Raw genomic sequence first — 23,457 nt, 5'->3', positions numbered from 1 at the left:
GCAGGGTGAGAAAGCTTGCTTTCTGACATGCTAATTTCACAAATCAATGCTGATTAGGATGGGAAGGAGATTTGGCTGTGGCATCTGTCACCCCATTGATCACCAGGGTTGACTCAGTTGATCTGGCTGCCTACATGGGGCATCTCCTTCCTCCCTTACCATTCCTTGTGTGTCCTTCCCGAAGCTGCGTTCTTGGTGGAAGAGGATGACTGTCTCAGATAGGAATGCACTGATCTTGGGTCAAGGTATAAGATACAGGGGTGGGCTTCAAAAATTTCAGCAATGGGTTCTCTGCCCAGTTGCTGGGTGGGCGTGGTCATGGTGGGCATGGCCTAGTCAGCCTCCTGCACCACGGCAGGAAGTGGGGCATTTTTGCCTCCGCCAGGCTCTGGAGGCTTTCCTCCAGTCTCTGGGAGGGCAAAAACTGTTTCCCCAGGCTCCAGAGACCCTCCAGAGGCCGGAAACCAGCCCATTTTCCAACCTCCAAAACTTCTGGGAGGCCCATTTCCCCTCTCTATGAGCCTCCGTGCAGGTGCTGCACTTACTTCGCATCCAAAATGGGCCATGTGGAGACTCCTGAGAGGAGAGAGGCAGGGGGCAGGGCAGGGGCGGGGCCAGCCAGGAGTGGGATTTAGAAGTTCTCCAAACCAGCCCACCCTTGATAAGATAGTTGCATTCCCCTACTAGAACTTACAAAGAAGCTCATAATTGATTTGTTGTAATGATTGGTTGGTATTTAGAAGATATATTTGGTCATGTATTTGATTGTGATCCAGTGGTGGGTTGCAGGCACTATGGGCGTACCGGAGCCAGCCCAGAGCATTGGATACCATTCCAGTACGGTGCTCCGGAGGGCCCACCCACGCTCCTTACCATGTTTTAAAGCTGCTGACACTTTAAAAGCAGCTGGAGCGTTGCGGAGGCTTGCGGAAGCATTGTTTCCAGCTACAACACATGCGCGCACTGGGCACGTGCATGTGGGTGATGCTGGGGCCATTCCAACCATCCTGGTTGGAACAGAATCCAGAACCCACCACTGTCATCACCCCATTTTGAAAATCAGATCTAAAGTTTGAAATCTCTATCAATTTAACGGAGTTTAGTGGGACTTGTTTATTGATCAATACTATTATACTTAAATTATTCACACTTTGTCCTTTGTACTTTGTCCCTGGCTTTAATATCTCCACCTAACATACCAAACGTGCTCTGAATTAAAAAAACATTGCACCCTACCTCTACTCCTGTTTCAAATGCTTTTATGTTCATTTCTCTCTGCCCAGCCTCTTCTAATGCAATGATCCAGCAGTTGCAGAATGAATTTGACAGCAGTGTGGAGAAAGCAGAAGATTGGATGAAGACCATCCAGGAGAGGCTGAGGATCAATGACAATACTAAAGGGCCTCGCTCTGCCTTGGAGGCCAGACTCAGGGACACAGAGGTAAAAGATCCATGTTCGCAGAAACAATATTTTTATAGTTGTGATTATTATATAAAGGCGTATTCTGATATCTTGCTTCAGTTGCCCTCCTGGCTCAGATGCACAATGGAGATACCAAAACAATGACGCTAAGTGTGATGCACGTGTGAAAACAAACCAATGTCCTTCCCATGCAATTTTTTCTTTAGTTTCTTCTATTCAAAAGTACAGGTAGTCCTTGACTTACAACCACAACTGAGCCCCAACTTTTTGTTGTTAAGTGAGACATTTGTTAAATGAATGTTGCCCATTTTACAACCTTTCTTGCCATACTTGTGAAGGGAAGCTGGCTTCCCCATTGAATTTGCTTGTCAGAAGGTCGCAAAAAGTGATCCCATGATCCTGGGACACTGCAACCATCACAAATATGAGTCAGTTGCCAAGCACCCAGATTTTGATCACGCGACCATTGGGATTCTACAATAGTTGTAAGTGTGAAACATAATCATAAGTCATTTTTTTCCGTGCCATTGTAATTTTGAATGGTCACTAAATGAACTTTAGTCAACAACAATCTTATGCTATTTATGTCTATGGAAATTCCATTTAGCTATCATAATTCATTGACAGGCATGAATCTCTTAGTCAGATAAATTGCCATTATAGCATTCACAAAGCCCCTGCCGTGAGAACTTCTAGTACAGCCCAGGACTGTTGTGGCCCAGCAGGAGCCATTGGAGCTGCCGATGGACTCCGATAGCAAAGAACCCTATGAGCCTGCTATGGAAGATGTGGAGGACCTTGGGCAGGGTTCAGACTCAGAGCAGGGACCAGAGAGGCTGGTTGACCACCAGGAGGCGCCTGAGGCATGGAGCAGTGGGGAAGATCAAAGGGAGTTTGTCCTTGATGCCAGGCAACGGAGGGCGGACAAATGGAGGCAGCAGTTACGGAGACAGACTCATAAGAGATAATCAAGCCCAGGTGGTTGTGGCTTGGCCCCTCCCAAAAGAGTATATAAGAAGAGACTTGGGGAGGAGTACTTTTGCAGGACACAACCATTCGTAGTAATCTGGAGAACTCCTTGTCTGGTCTCCCTTGTGTTCCCGTGTCTGTTGGAGTCTGGGTTGCTGCCAACATCTTGCCAGTGAGTCGTGTTTGGGCTTTCAACAGGATTATAATTGCTGTGAATAAAGAGTGGCAAACAGCTAAGCCTGTGTCTGCGTTCATTACCGGACAGAGGGGGGCCAGAATACAGGACTATAAGGACATGAGGATAGCAATAGCAATAGCAGTAGACTTATATACCGCTTCATAGGCCTTTCAGGCCTCTCTAAGCGGTTTACAGAGAGTCAGCATATTGCCCCCAACAATCTGGGTCCTCATTTTACCCACCTCGGAAGGATGGAAGGCTGAGTCAACCCTGAGCCGGTGAGATTTGAACCGCTGACCTGCTGATCTAGCAGTAGCCTGCAGTGCTGCATTTAACCACTGTGCCACCTTGGATCAGGCTCTATACTTTCCTGTGATTAACTTAAAATTATTAAACATGTAATACTAATTTTTATCTATTGCTATAATTAAATTATTCTGGTTAATGTTACCCTTTTTTACTGTTTCCTATTAAAAACAAATTAAGCTGGATATTTTATAGAGTTGCTTGTGAGATAAGCAGGTATATAAATATGATGAATAAATAAAATATATTCAAACTAGTCTCTCCCCATAATTGTTCTCCTTACCTTTAGTCTTAGAGGTAGTGAGGAAACTTCTTGACTAACAATATTATCATGAATATTGACAGGGGAGATACAAGAGAGGGGCAAATAAAGTCATGCCTATACTTATAACTTTGTGCAAATGTTATTGCTTACGTAACGTGTTTCCCCCAAAATATGACATGTCCTGAAAATAAGGCCATGCCGTATTTTTCAGGTGGGCAAAAATATAAGCCCACCCCTGAAAATAAGACCCTTGGACAACCCTCCCCTCCAGCCAGGCAGAGCACCACTCATCAACCTGGCAGTATCCCGAAGGCGCCAAGCCATGGGAGCCCGGGGGAAGGCAAAGGCGCTTGCATTGCTTGCTGCCTTCCGCTAGGTTGGTGAGTAGCGCTGTGCCCAGCTGGAGAGGGGGGTTGCTGGACGGCTGCTTTCTTGCAAGCAGGCTCCCAAAGAGTGGGGCACAGCCTCAGGGGCGAATGGCTATGTTGCACTGTTGCAACAGTGCAACACATCAGCCATGAGGTGACCATGCTCACGAGGAGCCACCTGGCAACCCCTCTTTCCAGCCGGACAGAGCACCATTCACTGACCTAGGGGTATCCCAAAGGCCCCAAGCCACATGGTGCTCTGCCCACCCGCCAGCTCCCGTGGCTTGGTACATTTGGGATACTCCAAAGTCAGTGAACAGTGCTCTGCCCAGCTGGAGAGGGGGGTTACATAAACGCCTGTTCTGCCTCCAGCTCGCTTGCCTCCCAGTCTTACCATGCCCTGGCCCAGCTCTGCCTGTAGGGCCAGGGCATCGCTGCCACCGCTGCCACCCTCCCAGCATGGCTCTCCAGCTTCCAAAGTCCAGAGATCGGCTGCCAGGTCTTCCTGGCTGGATGCCCTTCCTGTCACCAATGCAGTGCTTTGTTCAGCAGATATATTCTCATTGTGCCCAGAGAGAGAAATATCTGCCTCTACCTAGGATCGAACTCTCAGCCTCCTGATTATGAGGTGAGAATTCCACCTCTAAGCCACCGAACCACACATTGTCATTATATAATTGTGCATTTGTAACATGATTTCTTGACATAACAACTATTTCCAAAGCCTCTTCCTTCACTGCAATGTTGGACAAAAATTAAGCTCACAAGTTATACTGCCCTGTAGACATTAACGGGTGTGGATTTTTTCCCACATGCATCAGGATTTGTGAATCAGAATGCAGAAACATGATATATCTACAGAGCAATCAATTATAATTTGATATACTTTAGGCAATCATAAATAGCAATAGCAATAGCAGTAGACTTATATACCGCTTCATAGGCCTTTCAGGCCTCTCTAAGCGGTTTACAGAGAGTCAGCATATTGCCCCCAACAATCTGGGTCCTCATTTTACCCACCTCGGAAGGATGGAAGGCTGAGTCAACCCTGAGCCGGTGAGATTTGAACCGCTGACCTGCTGATCTAGCAGTAGCCTGCAGTGCTACATTTAACCACTGCGCCACCTTGGCTCAGTGATGCTTATTATGTGGAGTTGGGGAGTCAGGCTATTTTAAATCCCTCAAATAATCACCTTTCCTAAAATTGTTCCCTCTGGTCATCTAGATGAGGAATTATGAGAGTAGAACTATATTCAGCACTCTTTTCAGAGATATAATTGAAAGAAGAAAAGTTTTAAAATTTATTGCATTTATTAATGGCCACTAAGTAAGTCAGTAGTATTTCTCCAAATCTTGCTAACTACACTTTTCTAGTGTTTGTCATCTGTAATCATATCTATTTGAACTACTAGGAATTATAATCTATTAATAAGTGAAGAGCCACATGTTCCACCTCACCTTTCAGCTAAGGAGCTGTGCTCCACGGGAGGTTGTGTAGGAAACAAGATGGCAGGGATGACCATGCAATCAAGTCCTGTGTTGTGTGTGTGATATGTTTAAAAATGGACATGTTTTGATCACATGGTTGTGTCCACCATCCTTTTGAATTACCCCTCTGGATGTCTCCGGTGCCATACACTCCAGAGCCATTGCAGAAAAGTGAGTAAAACTGTTGTGCCTAAAGGCTGGGTGAGATATTATTTTTATTAATGGACCTTAATTTAATCCACTGTTATTCATTTTTGTTTGCATCCAAATAGTTGAGTATAGTGTTTCTTTGGTTATATAATCCCCCTTTCAAATAGCCCATAATATATAAATAAGAATAAGACATATTGGAGATAAATAGGATTTTGGCAAATGTCTCCTATATACTATACAATTCATTCTCCAAGTGGTGGATTATCCTGGGACTAATGTAGCATTCATCCATACACAAGAGGAAAGTGGGCATAAACTCGGGGAAACCTCATGCATGCATATCCATTGTGCTATTGTACCTTGCAATTAGCGACAGAAAAGTACAGAAAAGGGTATGGGAAAAGAGTACGAAAGTAAAAGTCAAAAACCTAAGGCAGGAGATAAGAAAAAGAAAACTCTACTAAAATTAGTTTACAGCAACACTATCTATCTTTTACCTTTGGAACTTCAGGCTTGCCACATTTTCTACTGTGGGAAAATGGAAGGGGGGATTATACAGAGTGTGGGTGATATATAGTCAAAATAACATTCTTTCTCAGAAAGTCAAGGCCACCTTGCCCTGCAGCTGCGATGAGGTGACTGGGAGGCATCTCCAGTTTTGGATGGTGCCTGATTGGACCATGTGAAGGACATGTGGGTGCTGGGCAGGAACTTGAACTTTCTTTTGGGTGGGGAAAACCTGGAAACTTTTCAGATTCAAGTTTTCCCAGATGTGCCAATATGACATCTCTAATAAAGTGGAACTTTGAGGAAACTCAAGCCTCGGAGTCTTCTTTCGTTGGGGGTGTTGCTTGGAACCCTGAAGCTATCCAGCATACATCTCCTAATCTTACTACATAGTCAATCAACCCTTGCAAGGGAATTCCCAGTGTCAACAAAATAATCATTAAAGAGAAAAAGATCTTTAGCAGATAAAACATCTAAAGGCAAACACAGTGTTCACCTGTCAACCACCAAAATCCAATGGAAATCTGCTGAATAGCTTTAGAATAATGATTGTTAGGAGTAGAGGCTTGGTATTACAGAAATGCTGAAAATAAGATTGTATCTGCTTTCAAGATCACAAAAGCAGTTCCCCCAAAAGGGGCGGGGAGATGGAGAGGAAAGAAAAAAGTCACAATTTTAAAATAATCTCAGCAGTATCATCTAATACACACACATACATACACACACACACACTTTTGACATGCATACATGCATCTATCCTATTAGCTCTTTGTCTCCTGTCCAGTATTTCTCAGAGCAAAATGCACAAAATTGCACAATAAATGTGGAGGTCTAATTCTGTTAAATGTCCACCTTGCTAGAAGATTAATTTGTAGTTCATTAACTTAATTAAATCAATTGATGTGACATTCAGTTAAAATGTGCCCCTAATAGTATAATCCTAACCCGGCTTTATTTACTGGAAAATGATGACATATAATCATATAATACAGACACACACAATTTATATTAAATTATGTCAGTTAAAATTCCCCTGTGCAGGAATTATTTTAAAGCACAGGATGGGAAGATTGAATTAACCCTATTATGAGAAGGCCTCCTTTATCCGTTTTCTTCCTTTCCATTCACTCACTCAATGCATTTCCTTCTGTTTACTCTGAATGAAGCTACCGATAGTCTATAGTCCATAATTTTCCAGTGTTAAAAGAGTATGGATCTAGTTTTTTTCTTTTTAAGTATGTTTCTAAAAAAAAAAACCTCGTTAAAGAATATATTCATGTTTTAATTTAATTTTAATTTCCATGTATGATTCTTCCTAATAGAAAATTTGTGTATTGGAACCTGAAGGCCGGTTGAAAATGGACCTGGTCCTAATGAAGGCTGATGCTCTGCTTCAGTGTATCAGTGAAGAGCAAAAGCATGAAATATTATCCAGGCTAAAAGATGTTAAAGCCATGTGGGAAGAAACAGCCATATACATTACTCATTGTCACAGGTAAGATTCCCAAGTGCCTCCCATTAGGTCGCCCACCAATGGCTTTTAAGAGTTTTCTGAGCAGAAACCTCTTAAGCCAGACAGAAAATGGCCCACAACCTTTTAGGTTTTTCCTGAATGCCAACGCTCTACTTAACAATTAATTGCCACAACACTGTCAAATAATTTAAGACTGTATTACTATTATTCTTCTCTTCCTTCCTAGTATGTATCTCTTCTCATTTATATAACGATGCTGCTTGTATCTTTCAATTTATATTGTTTTATTTGTTTACTAGTACGATTTGATAGCTTATTATTAACCTTGACTATCACTAAATGTTGTATCTTTTTATTCCTGATGAATGTATTTTATTCTCCTTATGTACACTGAGAGCCTATGCACCAAAGACAAATTCCTTGTGGGTCCAATCACATTTGGCCAATAAAAAATGCTATTCTATTCCATTCCATTCTATTCTATTCTACTCTACTCTACTCTACCCTACCCTACCCTACCCTACGCTACGCTATTCTTAAACAAATGCCATATTTTGATGTTGGAATTTATTGGCAAGTACTATTTATAATTGTAGACTATCTAGTTTAGTTGAGCTTAAATGGACTCCAGAGGATGGTAGAGGACAGGAAGACCTGGAGGAATGTTGTCCATGGGGCTGTGATGAGTTGGACACTTCACAACTAACAATAACTAGTTTAGTGCCCTCTGGATACAACTATTACCTGCTACTGGTCATACTATCCAGAGATGATTCTCTTTAATGTTGGATAAGGCAGAATTAATGTACTTAGCTGTCTTTTCTGTTTCAACAGCCGCATTGAGTGGGTGTGGTTGCATTGGAGTGAATACTTGAAGGCCCAGGATGAATTTTACACCTGGCTTCACAACATGAAGGTGACCTTGGAACCTGACATAGAGTTGCAGCTTGGCTTAAAGGAGAAGCAGTGGCAGTTTAGCCATGCTCAGATCCTACTGAAAGATGTTCAGAATCGGTCATCTTTGCTGGATCGGCTACTAGAGGAAGCCATATCTCTCTATAACCGGATTGGAGATACAAGTGTCGATGAAGATGCCAGAGAAAAGATGAAGGAAGAATATGAAGAAATCAAGAATGAAGCAGAGGTGAGAAAAATTCAGAGTGAAGGCCAAATAGAAGAGCAAAGTAGATGTTGCAGTAGGTGTCCTCTGCTCCTTTCCCCTATATTTAATTTGCCCCCTAGCTGACAGATCAGCAAATTCCCTTTTGTTTTGATCGGGAGTTGCAGATGTTGGCAGAGATTGTATGATTTACCATGCTTCTCCTTGGTCCTGATGGTTGAGTAAACCTCAGTGCCCAAGTTCACACATACTTTATAGACTTTAAAGATTATAGCAATAGCACTTAGACTTATATACCACTTCATAGTGCTTTTACAGCCTTCTCTAAGTGGTTTACAGAGTCAGCATATTGCCCCCAACAATCTGGCTCCTCATTTTACCCACTTCGAAAGGATAGTAGGCTGAGTCAACCTTGGTGACATTTGAACTGCTGAACTGCAGCTAGCAGTCAGCTGCAGTACTGCACTCTAACCACTGCACCACCTTGGCTCTTTCATATTTACACATTAAACTGAGCCACATAAATCATCAGTGGGTTGAGGGCTCAGGCAGGCAAATTTGATCAGGATAAATGTGGTCTCTTTTCTATGTGTTATTTTCTCGTGCTTATGAAGTATTTTAGGCCTCTTGTAAATATGGCCTTTCCCCTCTTAAGCTGAGCAGTTTTAATACTTCAATTGAATACCAGCTAGGAGTAACATGCATTCTTCCATCCTACTAATAAAGAGTATTTTTTACTGTTCTACCTCCATTCTTCCCAGTTTTGTCAATTGTACAACTTATATATATATATATATATATATATATATATATATATATATATATATATATATATATATATATATATATATATATATATATATATATATATATATACACACATATATATATATATATACATATATATATATATATATATATATATATATATATATATATATATATATATATATACATACATATATATATATATATATATATACATATATATATATATATATATATATACATATATATGTATATATATATATACATATATATGTATATATATATATACATATATATGTATGTATATATATATATATATATATATATATATATATATATATATATATATACACACACACACACATACACACACACAATATCTTTGTTCCTCCTCTCATTATAAATAATTACTAGAGATGGCCTCTCATTCTACCGTTAGTTGGAATTTCAATAGTATTTGGAACCAGATCCAAAGGAAAGGCTTAGGGCAAAAGTTGTCTACTACTTTAGAAGTATTTCATACTATAGTTGACAAAACTGAGAAGAATGGAGGTATAAAAGTAAAAACACTCTTTATTAGTAGGGTGGAAAACCCCCCCTTTTTTATTGACCACTTAATGAATGGATAGACATGTTGAGTAGAAAATCAGGAACAGTCTAAACATTCTGCAGTATCTGGATACATGATGTCATACTATTTTGAATCTCATTATTGGTTTCCCTCATCTGTTTATTTTCACACTTCAGAGTGAACCTAGACAAAGGAATAATTTATATACTGCTCAGCCTCTTGCTCATCCTTCCAAATAACTTCTAAAGCTTCCAAATCAAATTAGGATACCACATCTGTCTTGGGTTTAATGTTAAACCTTCCTCCCAATCACATAATCCTCTAAATCTTTGCGTCATAAATACATTTATATGAAATGACTTTCATATTTTATGTAATGGATATAACAAACGTTACCGCTACAACTCTGGCCCAAATATGAAAGCAAAAAACAAGAAGGACCATTACGACCTGCATGTTTTTAAATGTATGCAGTTAAGAAGAGGCAACCGTGACTGAAAAGAAAATATCCATTTGCTAACCAATTTATTTTTTGCCTAATTGTTGCATTGGTTACACTTGAAGAACAGTTTCAGAACTTCACCCTTCGGTTTTCCAAGGCTTTTATTGTACATTGTGTTCCAAAGAAAGTGGTGTTCCTGATGCGCAAAGCTTAAATCATTCTTTGTGATACATCAGTTCAAATTTGTGGTTCATAATAACCTTTTCTGTAGAGCACTCTTTGAGATGGCTCCTGTGAAAAATATCACAGACTCTATTCTTCTGACTAGTGATTCATTGTATTTCCAAAACACTCCGTTTTCAATCATGATAATTGACTACAAAATGTAGTTTCTTGGCTTTAAATTAACCTTGGTAACATTTTATTTTTGTACTTTATTTTTATTCTGATTTTAGAAAGGTAAGTAAATTATCCTTATAAACAAAGAGATACACCAGAAAGAAAGGGGGGTCAGGAGGAAAATGTTTGAAACAAATAAAAATCATAAGCAGGTTTTTTTTCCTGTTAAAATTCATACGTTTTTTTTTTAACCAAAGAAACCCTTCCTATCTATTTGTACCAATTCACTGGAGCCTCATCCCTCAGAAAGGAAACAGATTTACACCGAATTACAATTTAGGGATACCCTAAAACAGTGATGGCCAATCTTTTTGCCATCATGTGCCAAAAGCAGGGGGAACACCGGGAGGTGGGTTCCTGCGTGCGTGTGTCCACACACATACTGTATTTTTTGGAGTATAAGACTAAAAAAAGGCTGAAAATCTGTGTGTGTCTTATACACTGAATATACCATTTTTTGCCTTCTGAAGCCCACCCCTTCACCAGAATGGCCGTGCATAGCCTTATGGAGGCTTTCAGACAGTTCCTGGGGGCTAAAGAAGGCAGAAATGAGCAAAAAATGGGCTGTTGTATGCCCCCCCAGCCCCCAGCAGCACTCTATAAGCCTCCATAAGGATATGCATGCAATTGTTTTGACAAAAAAGGCCCATTTTCATGAAAAACGGGCCCTTTTTTGCTTGTTTTTGACCCCCCCCAGCACTCTTCAAGCCCCCTGAAGGCTATTCATGCCTTTAAAGGGGGGGCATTTTCACGAAAAACGGGACATTTTGGGGAGGTTTGCAGAGTGCCAAAACTTTTTTCCCCCTTTCCCCTGTTTAGTTAGAGCGGTTGATGAGAATTACATTGATCAAGTGCTGTCCCAGCAGAAACAAAGTTTTAGGTGCTACAGGTTGTCAGCTATTTCCTTCTCCAGCACATGGATAAATACTCCTGGAAACATCTACCTACCTACCTACTCTCTCTCTCTCTCTTTCCTTACTTACCTACTGTATTTCTCTCTCTCTCTCTCTCTCCTTCTACCCCTCCCTCTCCCTCTCCCTATCTCCCTCTATCTACCTATATACTTACCTACCTACTCTCTCCCCCCCACCTATCTACTGTATTTCTATTTCTCTCTATATATCCCTCTACTTATCAACCTACATACTTTCTCTCTCTCTCCCTACCTATCTACTGTATATATCTCTCTCTCTCTCTCTCTCTCTCTCTCTCTCTCTCTCTCTCTCTCTCTCTCTCTCTCTCTCTCCCTTTATCTACCTACCTATCTACTCTATTTCTCTCTCTTTCTCTCCCTCTCTATCCCTTTATCTACCTACCTACTTTTTTTAAAAAAATTGCCTCTTCAAAGCCTGGGTGCGTCTTATACTCTGGTGCGTCTTATATTCTGAAAAATAAGATAATTCTATGTGTGTTCCCCCCGCATGCATGGGTGCAATCTCCTACATATGTGCGGGATCTCCCCCCCCTCCGCACATGCGGGCACAACCCCATTTTTGCCCTTTCCAGGATCCAGAGGCTTTCTAGGAGCCTGGGGAGGACAAATATGGCTCTCCTGCTCCCCTCAGAAGCTGGAAATGGCCTATTTTTCCCCCTCCGGAGGCTTCAGGGAAGCCTATGGAGGATGAAAAATGACCAAATATGAAGGCTGAAATCAGCTGGCCAGCACGCATGTGTGGTGGAGCTGATAGGGCAATGCCTCACGTGCCCTCAGAAATGGCTCCACATGCCACCTGTGGCACAAGCACCCTAGGTTTGCCATCACAACTCTAAAATATGTTTTAGCATAAAGAAAACCTTCATAGTATTGTAAGTAATCATATACCCTTCTTCCTTTGGCAAATCTATCCCCTTTTTGTTTTTCAACTCTGCTAATAGTCTGTCACTTGCAGGGATCCTGCATTGCTCCCTTCTCATGTTAGCAGTGCAAAATTCTAAACAGCCCTTTCTGTTTGTTTGTTTGTTTGTTTGTTTGTTTGTTTGTTTGTTTTGAATTTATGAGCCATCCCAAACTCCAGAGGATTCTGTGAAATCCCTTCTCCGGGATTAGGACCCTTATTGTGAGATGGAAAAGTTCTCAACTATTTTTTTTTCTCCTGTCAGTTGCAATGAAAATGTCCCCCCCCCCACCTCCGCCCAAATGAGTTTGAGGTCAGAAGGGGAGAGCCATTCCTACCTGTGGAAGGCTCTCTCCACAGAACTTAATGGCAGATTTTGGAAAGAGCATTTTTAATCTAATACATGGCAGAACAAATTTTATTCCTCTTTTATTCCAATTGCAGTCACAAGCAATTAGGGCATTCACAAGAGGGTGTCAAAAAAAAGGTCAAAATGCTTGCTTTACTCATGGCTACCACCTTGACTTTTTTTTACACTCACCAAGAACACCCCTATCTGCAGTTGTCTTCCGATTGCAATGCTATTATAAAGAGAGTAACTCAGACAAAATTCAATCTACCTCTGCTTGTAGTCTTGCTAATATTGAGGTCTGAATGAAACTTCTATATTCCAAGGCAGTATAAATGGAAAACATTGGAGGAGAGTTATGTCGGCTGGCGACTCCCCGGGGGAGAGCCTTCTCTGTTGCAGCTCCGGCCCTCTGGAACGAGCTCCCTGTTGAGATCCGGACCCTTACTACCCTCCCGGCCTTCCGCAAAGCCACCAAGTCCTGGCTGTTCCAGCAGGCTGGGCGGCGGGGGGGGGGGGGGGGCTGAGAAGCATTTACATCCATGGAAATTGTGAATGTTGGTTTTGTTTTTAATATGTTGTCTTTGTCTCGTTTTCCCTCTTTCCCTTGTCTTTTGTGAGCCGCCCGGAGTCCTCCGGGAGTGGGCGGCATACAAGACAAATAAATAAATAAATAAATAAATAAATAAATAAATAAATAAATAAATAAATAAATAAATAAATAAATAAATAGATAGATAGATAGATAGATAGATAGATAGATAGATAGATAAATAAATAAATAAATAAATAAATAAATAAATAAATAAATAAATAAATAAATAAATTGCCTTACTGGCTTGTTAATAAGTTGCCACTGTAGAAAACTGGCTGCTGGATGTTTGATAGGTGGGTCCTTGGTCTCATCCAGAAACCTTCTCTCTTGCCTTTAGCAGAAAATTATCCAATTGATGAGGAGTGTTAGCTAACCCTGGAGCTACACTAATACTGGTTTGCATGTTTGCATATTTGCCCTGAGGGAACTGGCTGTATAGTTCCCTTTATATTGTCCCAGAAAAGAGGGGGGGGCGGGGAATTAGGAATTTAAATTTTTGAATAACTCACAAGGGCCCCCTAGTGGAACATTACATTGAAAAACCTGCAGAGATAATGCATATTGAACTGTGTATTTTTTTCTTAAATGTTTTCTGTTATTTCCTGCAAGTGTTTTTATTTTCAATTCAGTACTTGAAATGCTGTCATTAATGAGAAGTTGTCAGGGTTCCAAATAGCATCCTCTATGAAATAATAGCTCGAGGCAAGATGTTCCTCAAAACACCAATCTATTAGAAGAGCCATGTTGGCACATCTGGGAAAACCCAAATCTGAAAGCTTCCAGGTTTTCCCCACCCAGTTGAAAGTTCAAGACCTTACCCCAACATCCACAAACCCGTAAAATGGTCCAATCAGTTACTGCTGTGGATGAAGATTCCTCCCGTCCACCTCCATCCAGGTGCAGGGATAAGGCGACCTTGACTTTCTGAGAAGGAATGTTATTATGGCTACACATCTCCCAAGCTTCACACCATCCCCGCTCCCAGTTTCCCATAGTAACTATGTTTGAATCTGTGTCAGGCTTGAGGCCCTATCCCACGATGGCTTCCAATCCTGGCATTGAGTTTATTTTTTAAAAAAACAACAGTCTTTCCCTTTGGGATATTTCTCTTGTTTCAGAGAAGAGTGATGTTACTTGAAAAGATAACAACAGAGCACAAGCTATATAAGACCAATGTTGACCAGTTTCGGCTATGGCTGACTCAGCTAACAGAAAGATTAAACTGCTGTCTCAATCAAGAATCAAAACTGCCAGCAGAAAATAAAATCAAAGCATTACAGGTATTTGATTGCTGAAGTTATTTCTGTGAAGGTGTTGTTTTGCTAAGATGTTGGAGTTCTGTTTTTTTAAGCTGCCAGGAGGCTCTGTGAAGGAACCTTTAAAAAAAATATCAAGATGACTTAATTTATGCAGTTGTAACCAACATCTTGACTTATTTAATTTCCTTGAAACATGCCCATCATTTCCCCACAAGCAGGGATCTATGACTTACCCAATCCTGCTCCCTGCACTACTTGTATTAACAGGGCATCGGTCAAAAAATACCAGTTCCCCCACCCCCATCGAATGTAGATTCCTCCAGAGTTATTTTTATTTTTAAAGGATTGTGCTGTGTTTTGCACAGTTTACCGAGCAGAGGTTTAAAGCTCCTGGAACTTCTTTCTGCTCCAGCAAAATTCAAAGAATGGTAATATCCACGTTGATTATTACTGGAAATGCATCTAAAAGTACCTTTACGCCCATATTAAAGAATAATAAATCTGTAACATGAAATATAAAATCAAATTTGAATTGATTTTTCATTTGTGCTTTTAAATTGTCTGGATTTACTACAGCCATGAGATCCAGTTTATTAGAATTTGGAAGTTTTTCCCTGCCTTCAGGGACTAAAACTCTGTTACCATAAGATATAAAATTCTTATGAATTGCTAGTAGTCAGGGATTTTATGTGACCTCTAGATATTTTTATTTAAGTTATATATCTTGTTTTGATGAATGGACCAAGCATTTAGAAGTGCTCCATTTCAGAAGATATTAGTATCATACAATGTGTAATAATATCAGAAGTGGTCAGGCACGCTGGTAAGGGCAGAAGATGCACACATTGTTCCCCAACAGAGATATGACATAAATCCAAGAACCACTGTTGCCTGATCCAGCCTGGGTCTGGTGGATTCATAGTTATGACATTCCCAGCATGATGGCCATTCAAAAAAATTTGGGTAACCAGGCACAAGGCACGCTGGCCTTTTTTTGTGTCCATAGACAGCAATGCTGTCTCAGTACTCGTATTTTCTACATGTCAGATTGGAAATAACTTACTTCGCAACTCTTTTTCTCCTGCAGGATATTACAAAAGATGTAAGGAGTGGAGAAAAGAAATGGAAACATTTAGAAGCACAGTCTATAGATGTAATGCAAAACACCTCTCCCCTGGGGGCAGAAAAGATGAAGGCTGAGCTTGAGGAACTGAAAAAACTCCTGGAGAATATAAAGCTAGTGAGTGTGGAGGAAGAGGAGAAACTGCTGAAGAGCCTTCAGTCCGAAAACACCTACCACACCCAGGCCAGAGTGCTTGAAACTGATGTTCAAGAATTCCGTAAAAGGCTAAAAAGACTAGGAAACCACTTTGAAAAGGATGATATTGTGAGAAGTGATGAGGATTTAATTTCTCTATGGAGAGGATACATGGTGAGTATTTATTGAATAGTAAACAACTAGGAACAAAGGCACATAATGAAATGACAGTGAAATTAAAGCTTGCTCGTCTATGCAGATGCAATTACATTAAAATAAATGGTTGAGACATCTTCAGGGCAACATTTTAATGGGTCCCATTGAATTGTGCCCTTCTCCAGGATGTTCCATTTCATTGGAACAGGCATCCTTTGTTCTATTCCTACTAAGAAACTGATATTAACATGAGGCAATCCTAGGTCTTTTTTCTTGTTTTGCAAATTTTGTATAAATGTTGGTGGAAATATGTAAGTCACTTTTACCTGTAGCTAATTTATGAAATGAAGGGATCCAGTGGCTCAGTGGCTAAGACGCTGAGCTTGTCAATCAGAAGGTCGGCAGTTCGGTGATTTGAATCCCTAGTATTGCGTAATGGAGTGAGCTCCCGTTACTTGTCCCAGCTTCTGCCAGCCTAGCAGTTTGAAAGCATGTAAAAATGCAAGTAGAAAAAATAGGAACCACCTTTGGTGGGAAGGTAACAGCGTTCTGTGTATCATCAGCATTTAGTCATACCGGCCACATGACCATGGAGACGTCTTTGGACAGCGCTGGCTCTTTAGCTTAGAAACGGAGATGAGCACCGCCCCCTAGAGACTGGAATGACTAGCATGCATGTGTGGGAAACCTTATCTTTACTTTATGAAATAATGAAAGACGCCATTGTTTGTTTCCTCTTAAACTTTCATCACAAGCTGATGAGTTTTCTTCAGTTGAGGTTTCGAGGTGTTTTTAATCTATGATTTTTATGAAGCATTAGGATGGGAGAAGTTGCCACTGTAAGTTTGCTTTTATTATGAGACATATATTTATGCTATATTGTGACTATGTTTTTATTTATATGTTTGGAGTTTGAATTTAATTGCAGATTTTAAAAAACAAACACAGCTATGTATGTCAATATTTTTTGACAATAATTTTGTTTTTAAGGCAACGAAGGCAAACCTTACAGCAGAAGAACCAAAGGCTGAGAAACTGAAGATTCAACTGAAGGAGTTGTTCAAATTTTCACAAGACTTGCAGCCTCTCTCTGACAGTGTGATCCATGCCATACAAGAATATCAAAGGTATTTTGCTGAAGGAAGTGGCATAATTCAGAATAAATGACAGCAGGGGATCAGGTAGTTCCAAAAATACATTTCAATGAAAGGACTGATATAGACAATATATTGTTTCAAAATTAAGAAATAAAAATCTGAAAGAAGGCAGTGGCAAATTACATCTCTTGACTTCCACTGGTCTTAAGGTGTATTTGAAATGAGATTTGCCTTTTTTCCCCCCTTCTCAAAGTTCTAGGTGCCTTTTAATTCTTGCAATAGTTAGTCTCATAATAATGCTGTGGAGACAGGCTGAAAGATAATAACTGGCTCAAGTTCACTTGGGATTAAACCTGGATTCTTCAGTCCCAATATGGACATTACATTGAAGAACACTGGCTCAAATGTAGTTGGTTGCCATCCAGATTGGATTCCCTCCCCCACCCCCATCACAAGAAAGAGAGATTTGTAGAGGCCTGTCAAACATCTCCCAGCCCTGGTGATAAGTTGATCATTTTAAACTGGCTCTCAATTTCTAGATGGAACATTATGAAATAATACTGCAACGTGCTCTACATGGGGCAGCCCTTGAAGAGCATTCGGAGACTTCAGTTTGTCCAGAATGCAGCCGCGCGAGCGATTGTGGGTGCACCTCGGTACACCCACGTTACACCTATCCTCCGCGAGCTGCACTGGCTGCCTATTGGTCTTCGGATACGCTTCAAGGCGTTAGTCGTCATTTATAAAGCCCTTCATGGTATTGGACCTGGGTACTTGAGAAACCGCCTGCTGCCAATTACCCCCAACAGACCGATTAGATCCCACAGATTAGGCCTCCTCCAAATTCCATCCACTGGCCAATGCCGACTGGCAACCACCCGGAGGAGGGCCTTCTCTGTGGCTGCTCCGGCCCTTTGGAACGAGCTCCCCATGGGGATTCGGACCCTCACCACCCTCCAGGCTTTCCACAAAGCCCTTAAAACCTGGCTGTTCCAACAGGCCTGGGGCTGATGAGTTCTTGTCCCTGCTCGAATGGTGTGGCTGTTGATTGTTTTTAAATTGTGGTATTGTTTTGTCCATGTCCCTTTTTTCCCTATTTGTATCCCCTCCCCCCCCCCTTGACTTGGTTGTGAGCCGCCCTGAGTCCCTTCTGGGAATAGGGTGGCATAGAAATATAATAAATTCAAATTCAATTCAATTCAATAACACCCATGTAATGGGTAGAATGTAGGCACCAACGTATATGTATGATTGGAAAATAATGGGATATTTTTCAGTGTAATCACTGCATAGTAATCCTGTCAGGAAGGGAATTTGGGCAGATATAATAATATAAGGAAACCTGCATCTGCTTTCAAAATACCCTCTCATCTGGCTGTTCAAATAAATATCTTTTTCACATCCTCCTAAAAATTAAATCTGTTCCTTTATCATTACTTTGCAGCTTTTTAAAAACAATCCTAAAGACTGAAAATATTCCAACTTTTTGCAAAGAGGCATATAATGTGGTTTATGCTCTCATGTCAGAGACATTTGCTATCCACATTCCTAGGATGTGCTTTCTGACTTTTCTTGGCAGACAATGACATTGGTGATTCAGGATGATCTGTGAACATACAAAAATGCCTTTTATGGAATCAATTCTTTGGTCATCTAATTCTCTATCTTCTACTGACTGACAGTAACTCAGCAGAATTTCAGACTATTTTTTTTTCACTTCTACCTGCATCGGAAGCTGTATTGTAGCATTATGACTTTTTCCTGAAATGATGGTGGGTCCCATCCATGGCTTGTTATAGAATGTTGATTTATTTCAGCTTTGAGATCTTAATCATGGGTTGACTTTGTAACTTTTCCTTACCAGTAACTTTTGATTAGGAAAAGCTATAGTTGTACAACTGCCAGTTTCCAAAATGAAACTCTGCCCAACTAGAAAAGTGGTCAGAAAACTAGAAAACTAGTTAATATTGAGAATACTGAGTCATCTTGAATGATCTTCTGAGAAATGTAAGAAATATTATATCTGCTTTTTGGACTGCTGTCTTGTTATGGATGATACAAGGGACAATGAAGAGAGAGGAAAGGAAAAGGGAAGGAAAAATCATTCTTGTTAACTCTGTATCCCACTTTCCCTCCTGCTTTTTGGAAGTTTGGACATGGGAGGATTCTTTGAAAAGGGAGCAAAATAATTGAATCACTGGCTCATACTGTATAAGTCATTACCTTATTGTGTGTTGTCTTGTACTTGTGTATATGTGTTAATATTATTAGAAGTGTTAGCCAAATATTATGCAGGTAGCAACACTAATGATAAGAAAACTTTTTCTCCATGTGTTATTTGCTGATTTTTTTCCCATGCATATTTTTTTGGATAGACATATTCCCCCCTCCCACTTCTAGCTTTACTAAAACATTTTTGCTTCCATGCTAAGTGCAGTCAGGAAATTATCTGCATAATCTTTTTTTCAGGTCTGGAAAAAGGGTTGTCAACAGCTGGTTAAGGCACAGACAAATGTTTGTATCTAAAAACTGGCTTTCTTGTGACAAGCATGGACTGTTTTGGCAAGCTAAAAAGGCTTTCTGTTAATGAAATTAGTTACTGCAGGAGAAACATTAATTCCAAGTTAAGGAAGCAAGTCTGGGATTCTTGCCAATGAAGAAAAGTAAGAATGGAAAGTTTGAACATTTGCCACAGTAGAGATGACAGATAGTTGGTATCATCTTCCAAAGAGGCATTGTTTCCTTTTTACGAAATGATAATCTCACTAATGATTATGAAGAGACAGAAGAAACAACAGTGAAGGTAGTGATCAAAGGACTTGTGCCTTTCCAAAATTACGTTAAACATAAACTGTCCTTACAGGATAACTACTATCACAAGAGCATTATGGCATGCCGAGTGGGATAATCCCTTTTCTTTTGTTTTGTTTAACTGAAAACAAAATATGTTTCCTAAGGAAAGCTTCATGTTTGTTTTCTAAAAACCTGTGTATTGGCCATTACTGCCTGCCAGGTCCCTTCAAGCTGGAGAATGAAATTAGAAATAAGCTGTGCCTCAGGTTGTGAGCCAGAGACACAAGCAGTTGGAATTTTCTGCAAGTAAAAGCAAGTTTTTCTTGTTCAGTCAGTGGATAGAAGGAGCCAGACACCTGCAGACACCTTAATTTTGTTCACATTTAAACAGAAAACCAGTATTTTTTTCAACTAATACACAAACAGAATTCAACATGCCCTCAGAGTTCACACAAAACACTGTTAACAGGTCAGAGGCAAACCGTCAATAACTTCTTAATACAAAATAACTAAATAATTTTTTTAAACAGTAGCCAAAACTGTGCTTTTTGGAGTTGAACCGTATACATAACTACATTTTCTAGGTATTTTGCACCATGTAGATTCAGGTACGGCTAGTTCATTCTAAAGAGAACATTTTCAGTTTGTTAGTGCTAAAATTAGCAGAAGGAGCCACAAAACACACCTGTTGACTCTGACAAATCAAAGTGACCTTTCTACTTTTTTAAAGAGTAGAATGGGGAAAGAAAAAGAACTATCATCCCAGCCTCATACTTTAAGTCCAATATTTTGTACATGCAGACAATATAATATATAGAAACACAATAAACACACTTAACCTTGTGTCTGCACTTCTTGCTCCAGCTGCTAAGTTTTAACCTTGATCACATGCCTTATTGTGTAAACTAGTGATAGTCAACCTGGTCCCTACCTCCCACTAGTGGGCGTTCCAGCTTTCATTGTGGGCGGTAGGGGTTTGCTGTAACTCTGCTTTATAAATTTTATAAAGTAAAGTTACTTCCCTACTTTATAAATCACCATTACTGTGGAACAATGGGCGGTTAGAAAATTTTACTACTAAAAGAGAGACAAAAGTGGGCGATAGGTATAAAAAGGTTGACTTCCCCTGGTGTAAACGCATCTCATTAGTGAGGATAAGATTCAATATTATTTCAGTATCCTACTAAATAAGTTAGTTCAAATACAGACAAGATGATGCACTCTGCCAGCCTAGCTAATGAGGGATCCTAGAATGGAGAATATTGCTAAATTGGGCTCCCTCAATACTTAGTGTGCATATTTCTTGTTAATTGTTATTTGTAAATAAATTAGATAATTTTAATATTATAACTATGTGGCTTAATTTAAAACTAGATTTCAGTGATGTATGTCTTGAATTGTAAATACCTTAGGACATCTCTGTAAGACAAAGTCATATGAATAAATATCACCATAAGCACTATGTTCTTCAGTGTTAAGGGGGAAATCCTCCTTTTGGTAGTTAATTTCCCCCTTTAGTGTCTCTTGTCTTTCTGCTCTAGGCCTGTAATAGATGGTGGCTGTGTGGATCTTAAAGTTGATCCTTAAGAGGCTATTGGGGAATCCAAGCTGCACAGCTAGCTTCTTGTAATTCCCTGCAGCAGGTGCAAATAACATGCATCTGGGCATCTAAAAACGGTTTTGTGGCTTATCTGATTGGCAAAGGCAGCTGTGGAAAGAAGAAGCCAGGAGAATATGGGAAGCAGAAACACAGCTGCTTTGTGTTTAAGAAAACAGATTAAATGGGCCGACTTTTCGTCCCTTTCAGTCCAACTTGGTGTTCACTTCACCTTTCTGCAAAGGAAGAAATGAAATCCTTCATAATTCATTAATAAAACTTCATAATTTTGTTAATTTACTTTTGCAGTCTGAAGGGGAAAATGTTTAAATTGAGCATGGAGATTGAGACAGAATTGAGGCAGCGCTTCCAAAACCCCCTGAGGGAGTATCAGCTGTGGAAACCATCAGCTCAGCGACTCCTGGACACCACAGTCCAGGTTTCTGATCCTGCATTGTCAGATGCATTCCTGCGTCAGATTGAGGTGATGACTTTATAACATTTGGAATCTTAAAATCAATGTCTTCAGAAACCAACCCATAAAAGAACACAGTAATCTTGTAAGAATTTCAGACCATTCTGTATTACTATTGGAAAGATTTTTAGCCTGTACAGCAACCATCACAATGTTAGGAAAACTTGTAAATTGTGAACATTCATGTGCATCATTTTTCCTCATCCTGGTCAAATAGTGATCCGTAAGTAAATATCAGTAAATATTTGAATATCGAGCTAAATTAACCTTCATCATAATAATCTTCGGCAAGTTTAACAATTTAGCATTGTACATTGGAATAAACAATTGAAGAAAAAGATAAAGGCATAGTAGTAATGCAAGGTTCTAGAAATCAAAACAACCCCTATTGGTAAACTTTGTCTCTGTTATATTGTTTATTTATTAGTTTTACTAGAGACTGAATGATGGCATGTTGGAAATATGAGTGTATGTCAGTGTCAGTATAAATATATGGATAGAGATACAGTATATGTAGAAATTATACAAACAGACACAAAGCGTGTGTGTGTGTGTGTGTGTGTGTGTGTGTGTGTGTGTACTCTGCAAAAACATCATAGTGTATCTGTAGCCTGGATCAGAACATATTATAATAGTGCATAGTGAGAAAAGGTCAACATGCATTCACCCTAAATCCCTCTTTGCTGCTAAATGCTTAAAAAGTTAACCCTCGCCTGTTAACAGTTGGAGCAAGTCAATTCCTCTACTTTATTCTCCTGCCCACTTTGGAATTTCTTTTTTATGTCTTCCTAAATTGAAATGTCAATGTCCTGGAATCTCCTGGAACTCTGCAGATCCCAACAAGCTCACCAGGAAACTAGGATTTCCTTAGAATATGGTTGGAAAACAGTTGTAGGAGATTATTTGAAGCCTTACATAGCTAAGACCATTCTCTCAAATATTAAACTCTGAATTCTGAGTCCAAGGCTGTGGTCTCTGGTTCAACTAAAAAAGACAAGGCTTCTCTAATAGCAGAACTATAGTTGTAAAATGCTCTATCCAGTTACATTTTCCTTTTTCCATTTTTTAGGAGCTTTAGGAACTTTCCCCATTGCCATCTGTATAAATTTGTGCCATTTTATATGCTGGTATCTTTCTTTAACTTATGTTGAGATGGATTGACATTTAATTGGTACTAGCCTGGGGTGAAATCTATTTACCTTTGCTACCAATTCATAAATGTGAGCATGAGCATGCATGTGCTTTGCTTGCATGTGCCACCTCTGCGCATGCGCAGAGCATCAAAAACAGGATGTGATGACAGCCGGACAGGTGGGCAGAGCCTCTGCTGCCACCACTACCGGTTCGCCTGAACCGGATAGAACCAGCTGAATTGCACCACTGGTGCCAGCCCTTAGTGACCCCATAGACTTTACTTTTGTTTTTTTCTTCTTTTTTCTACTTTTATTTTTTTAAATAATTTTTTATTCATCTCCAAAATTAAAATACAGGGGAAAAAAAACATGTCATCTGCATATGAACCAACCAAGCAAAAAATAATAGTAAAATGTGTGTAGAACAAATAACAAATATACCATTAACATAAAATAATCCATCCTGATTGAAAGCTGGA

At 39.9% G+C, this 23,457-nt stretch overlaps 1 protein-coding gene across 3 annotated transcripts in view; it reads left to right on the top strand.

Annotated features, from left to right (window-relative positions):
• Positions 1 to 23,457, top strand: part of SYNE3 (spectrin repeat containing nuclear envelope family member 3) — a 79,203-nt gene that overhangs the window by 18,856 nt on the left and 36,890 nt on the right. For all 3 annotated transcript variants that reach the window (XM_087726059.1, XM_087726052.1, XM_087726065.1), the window contains exons 2-8: positions 1,284 to 1,441; positions 6,980 to 7,152; positions 7,966 to 8,275; positions 14,329 to 14,490; positions 15,557 to 15,901; positions 16,874 to 17,010; positions 21,680 to 21,854. In XM_087726059.1, coding sequence (XP_087582185.1) covers positions 1,298 to 1,441; positions 6,980 to 7,152; positions 7,966 to 8,275; positions 14,329 to 14,490; positions 15,557 to 15,901; positions 16,874 to 17,010; positions 21,680 to 21,854 — 1,446 coding nt within the window. In that variant the 5' untranslated portion in view covers positions 1,284 to 1,297. The remainder of the gene's footprint in view (positions 1 to 1,283; positions 1,442 to 6,979; positions 7,153 to 7,965; positions 8,276 to 14,328; positions 14,491 to 15,556; positions 15,902 to 16,873; positions 17,011 to 21,679; positions 21,855 to 23,457) is intronic.

The sequence above is a fragment of the Thamnophis sirtalis genome, unplaced genomic scaffold, assembly GCF_051295495.1.
Source record: "Thamnophis sirtalis isolate CommonGarterSnake01/CBP01778 unplaced genomic scaffold, rThaSir2_p1.2 scaffold_1, whole genome shotgun sequence".
Lineage (NCBI taxonomy): Eukaryota > Metazoa > Chordata > Lepidosauria > Squamata > Natricidae > Thamnophis > Thamnophis sirtalis.
This window is presented reverse-complemented; position numbering and strand designations above follow the sequence as displayed.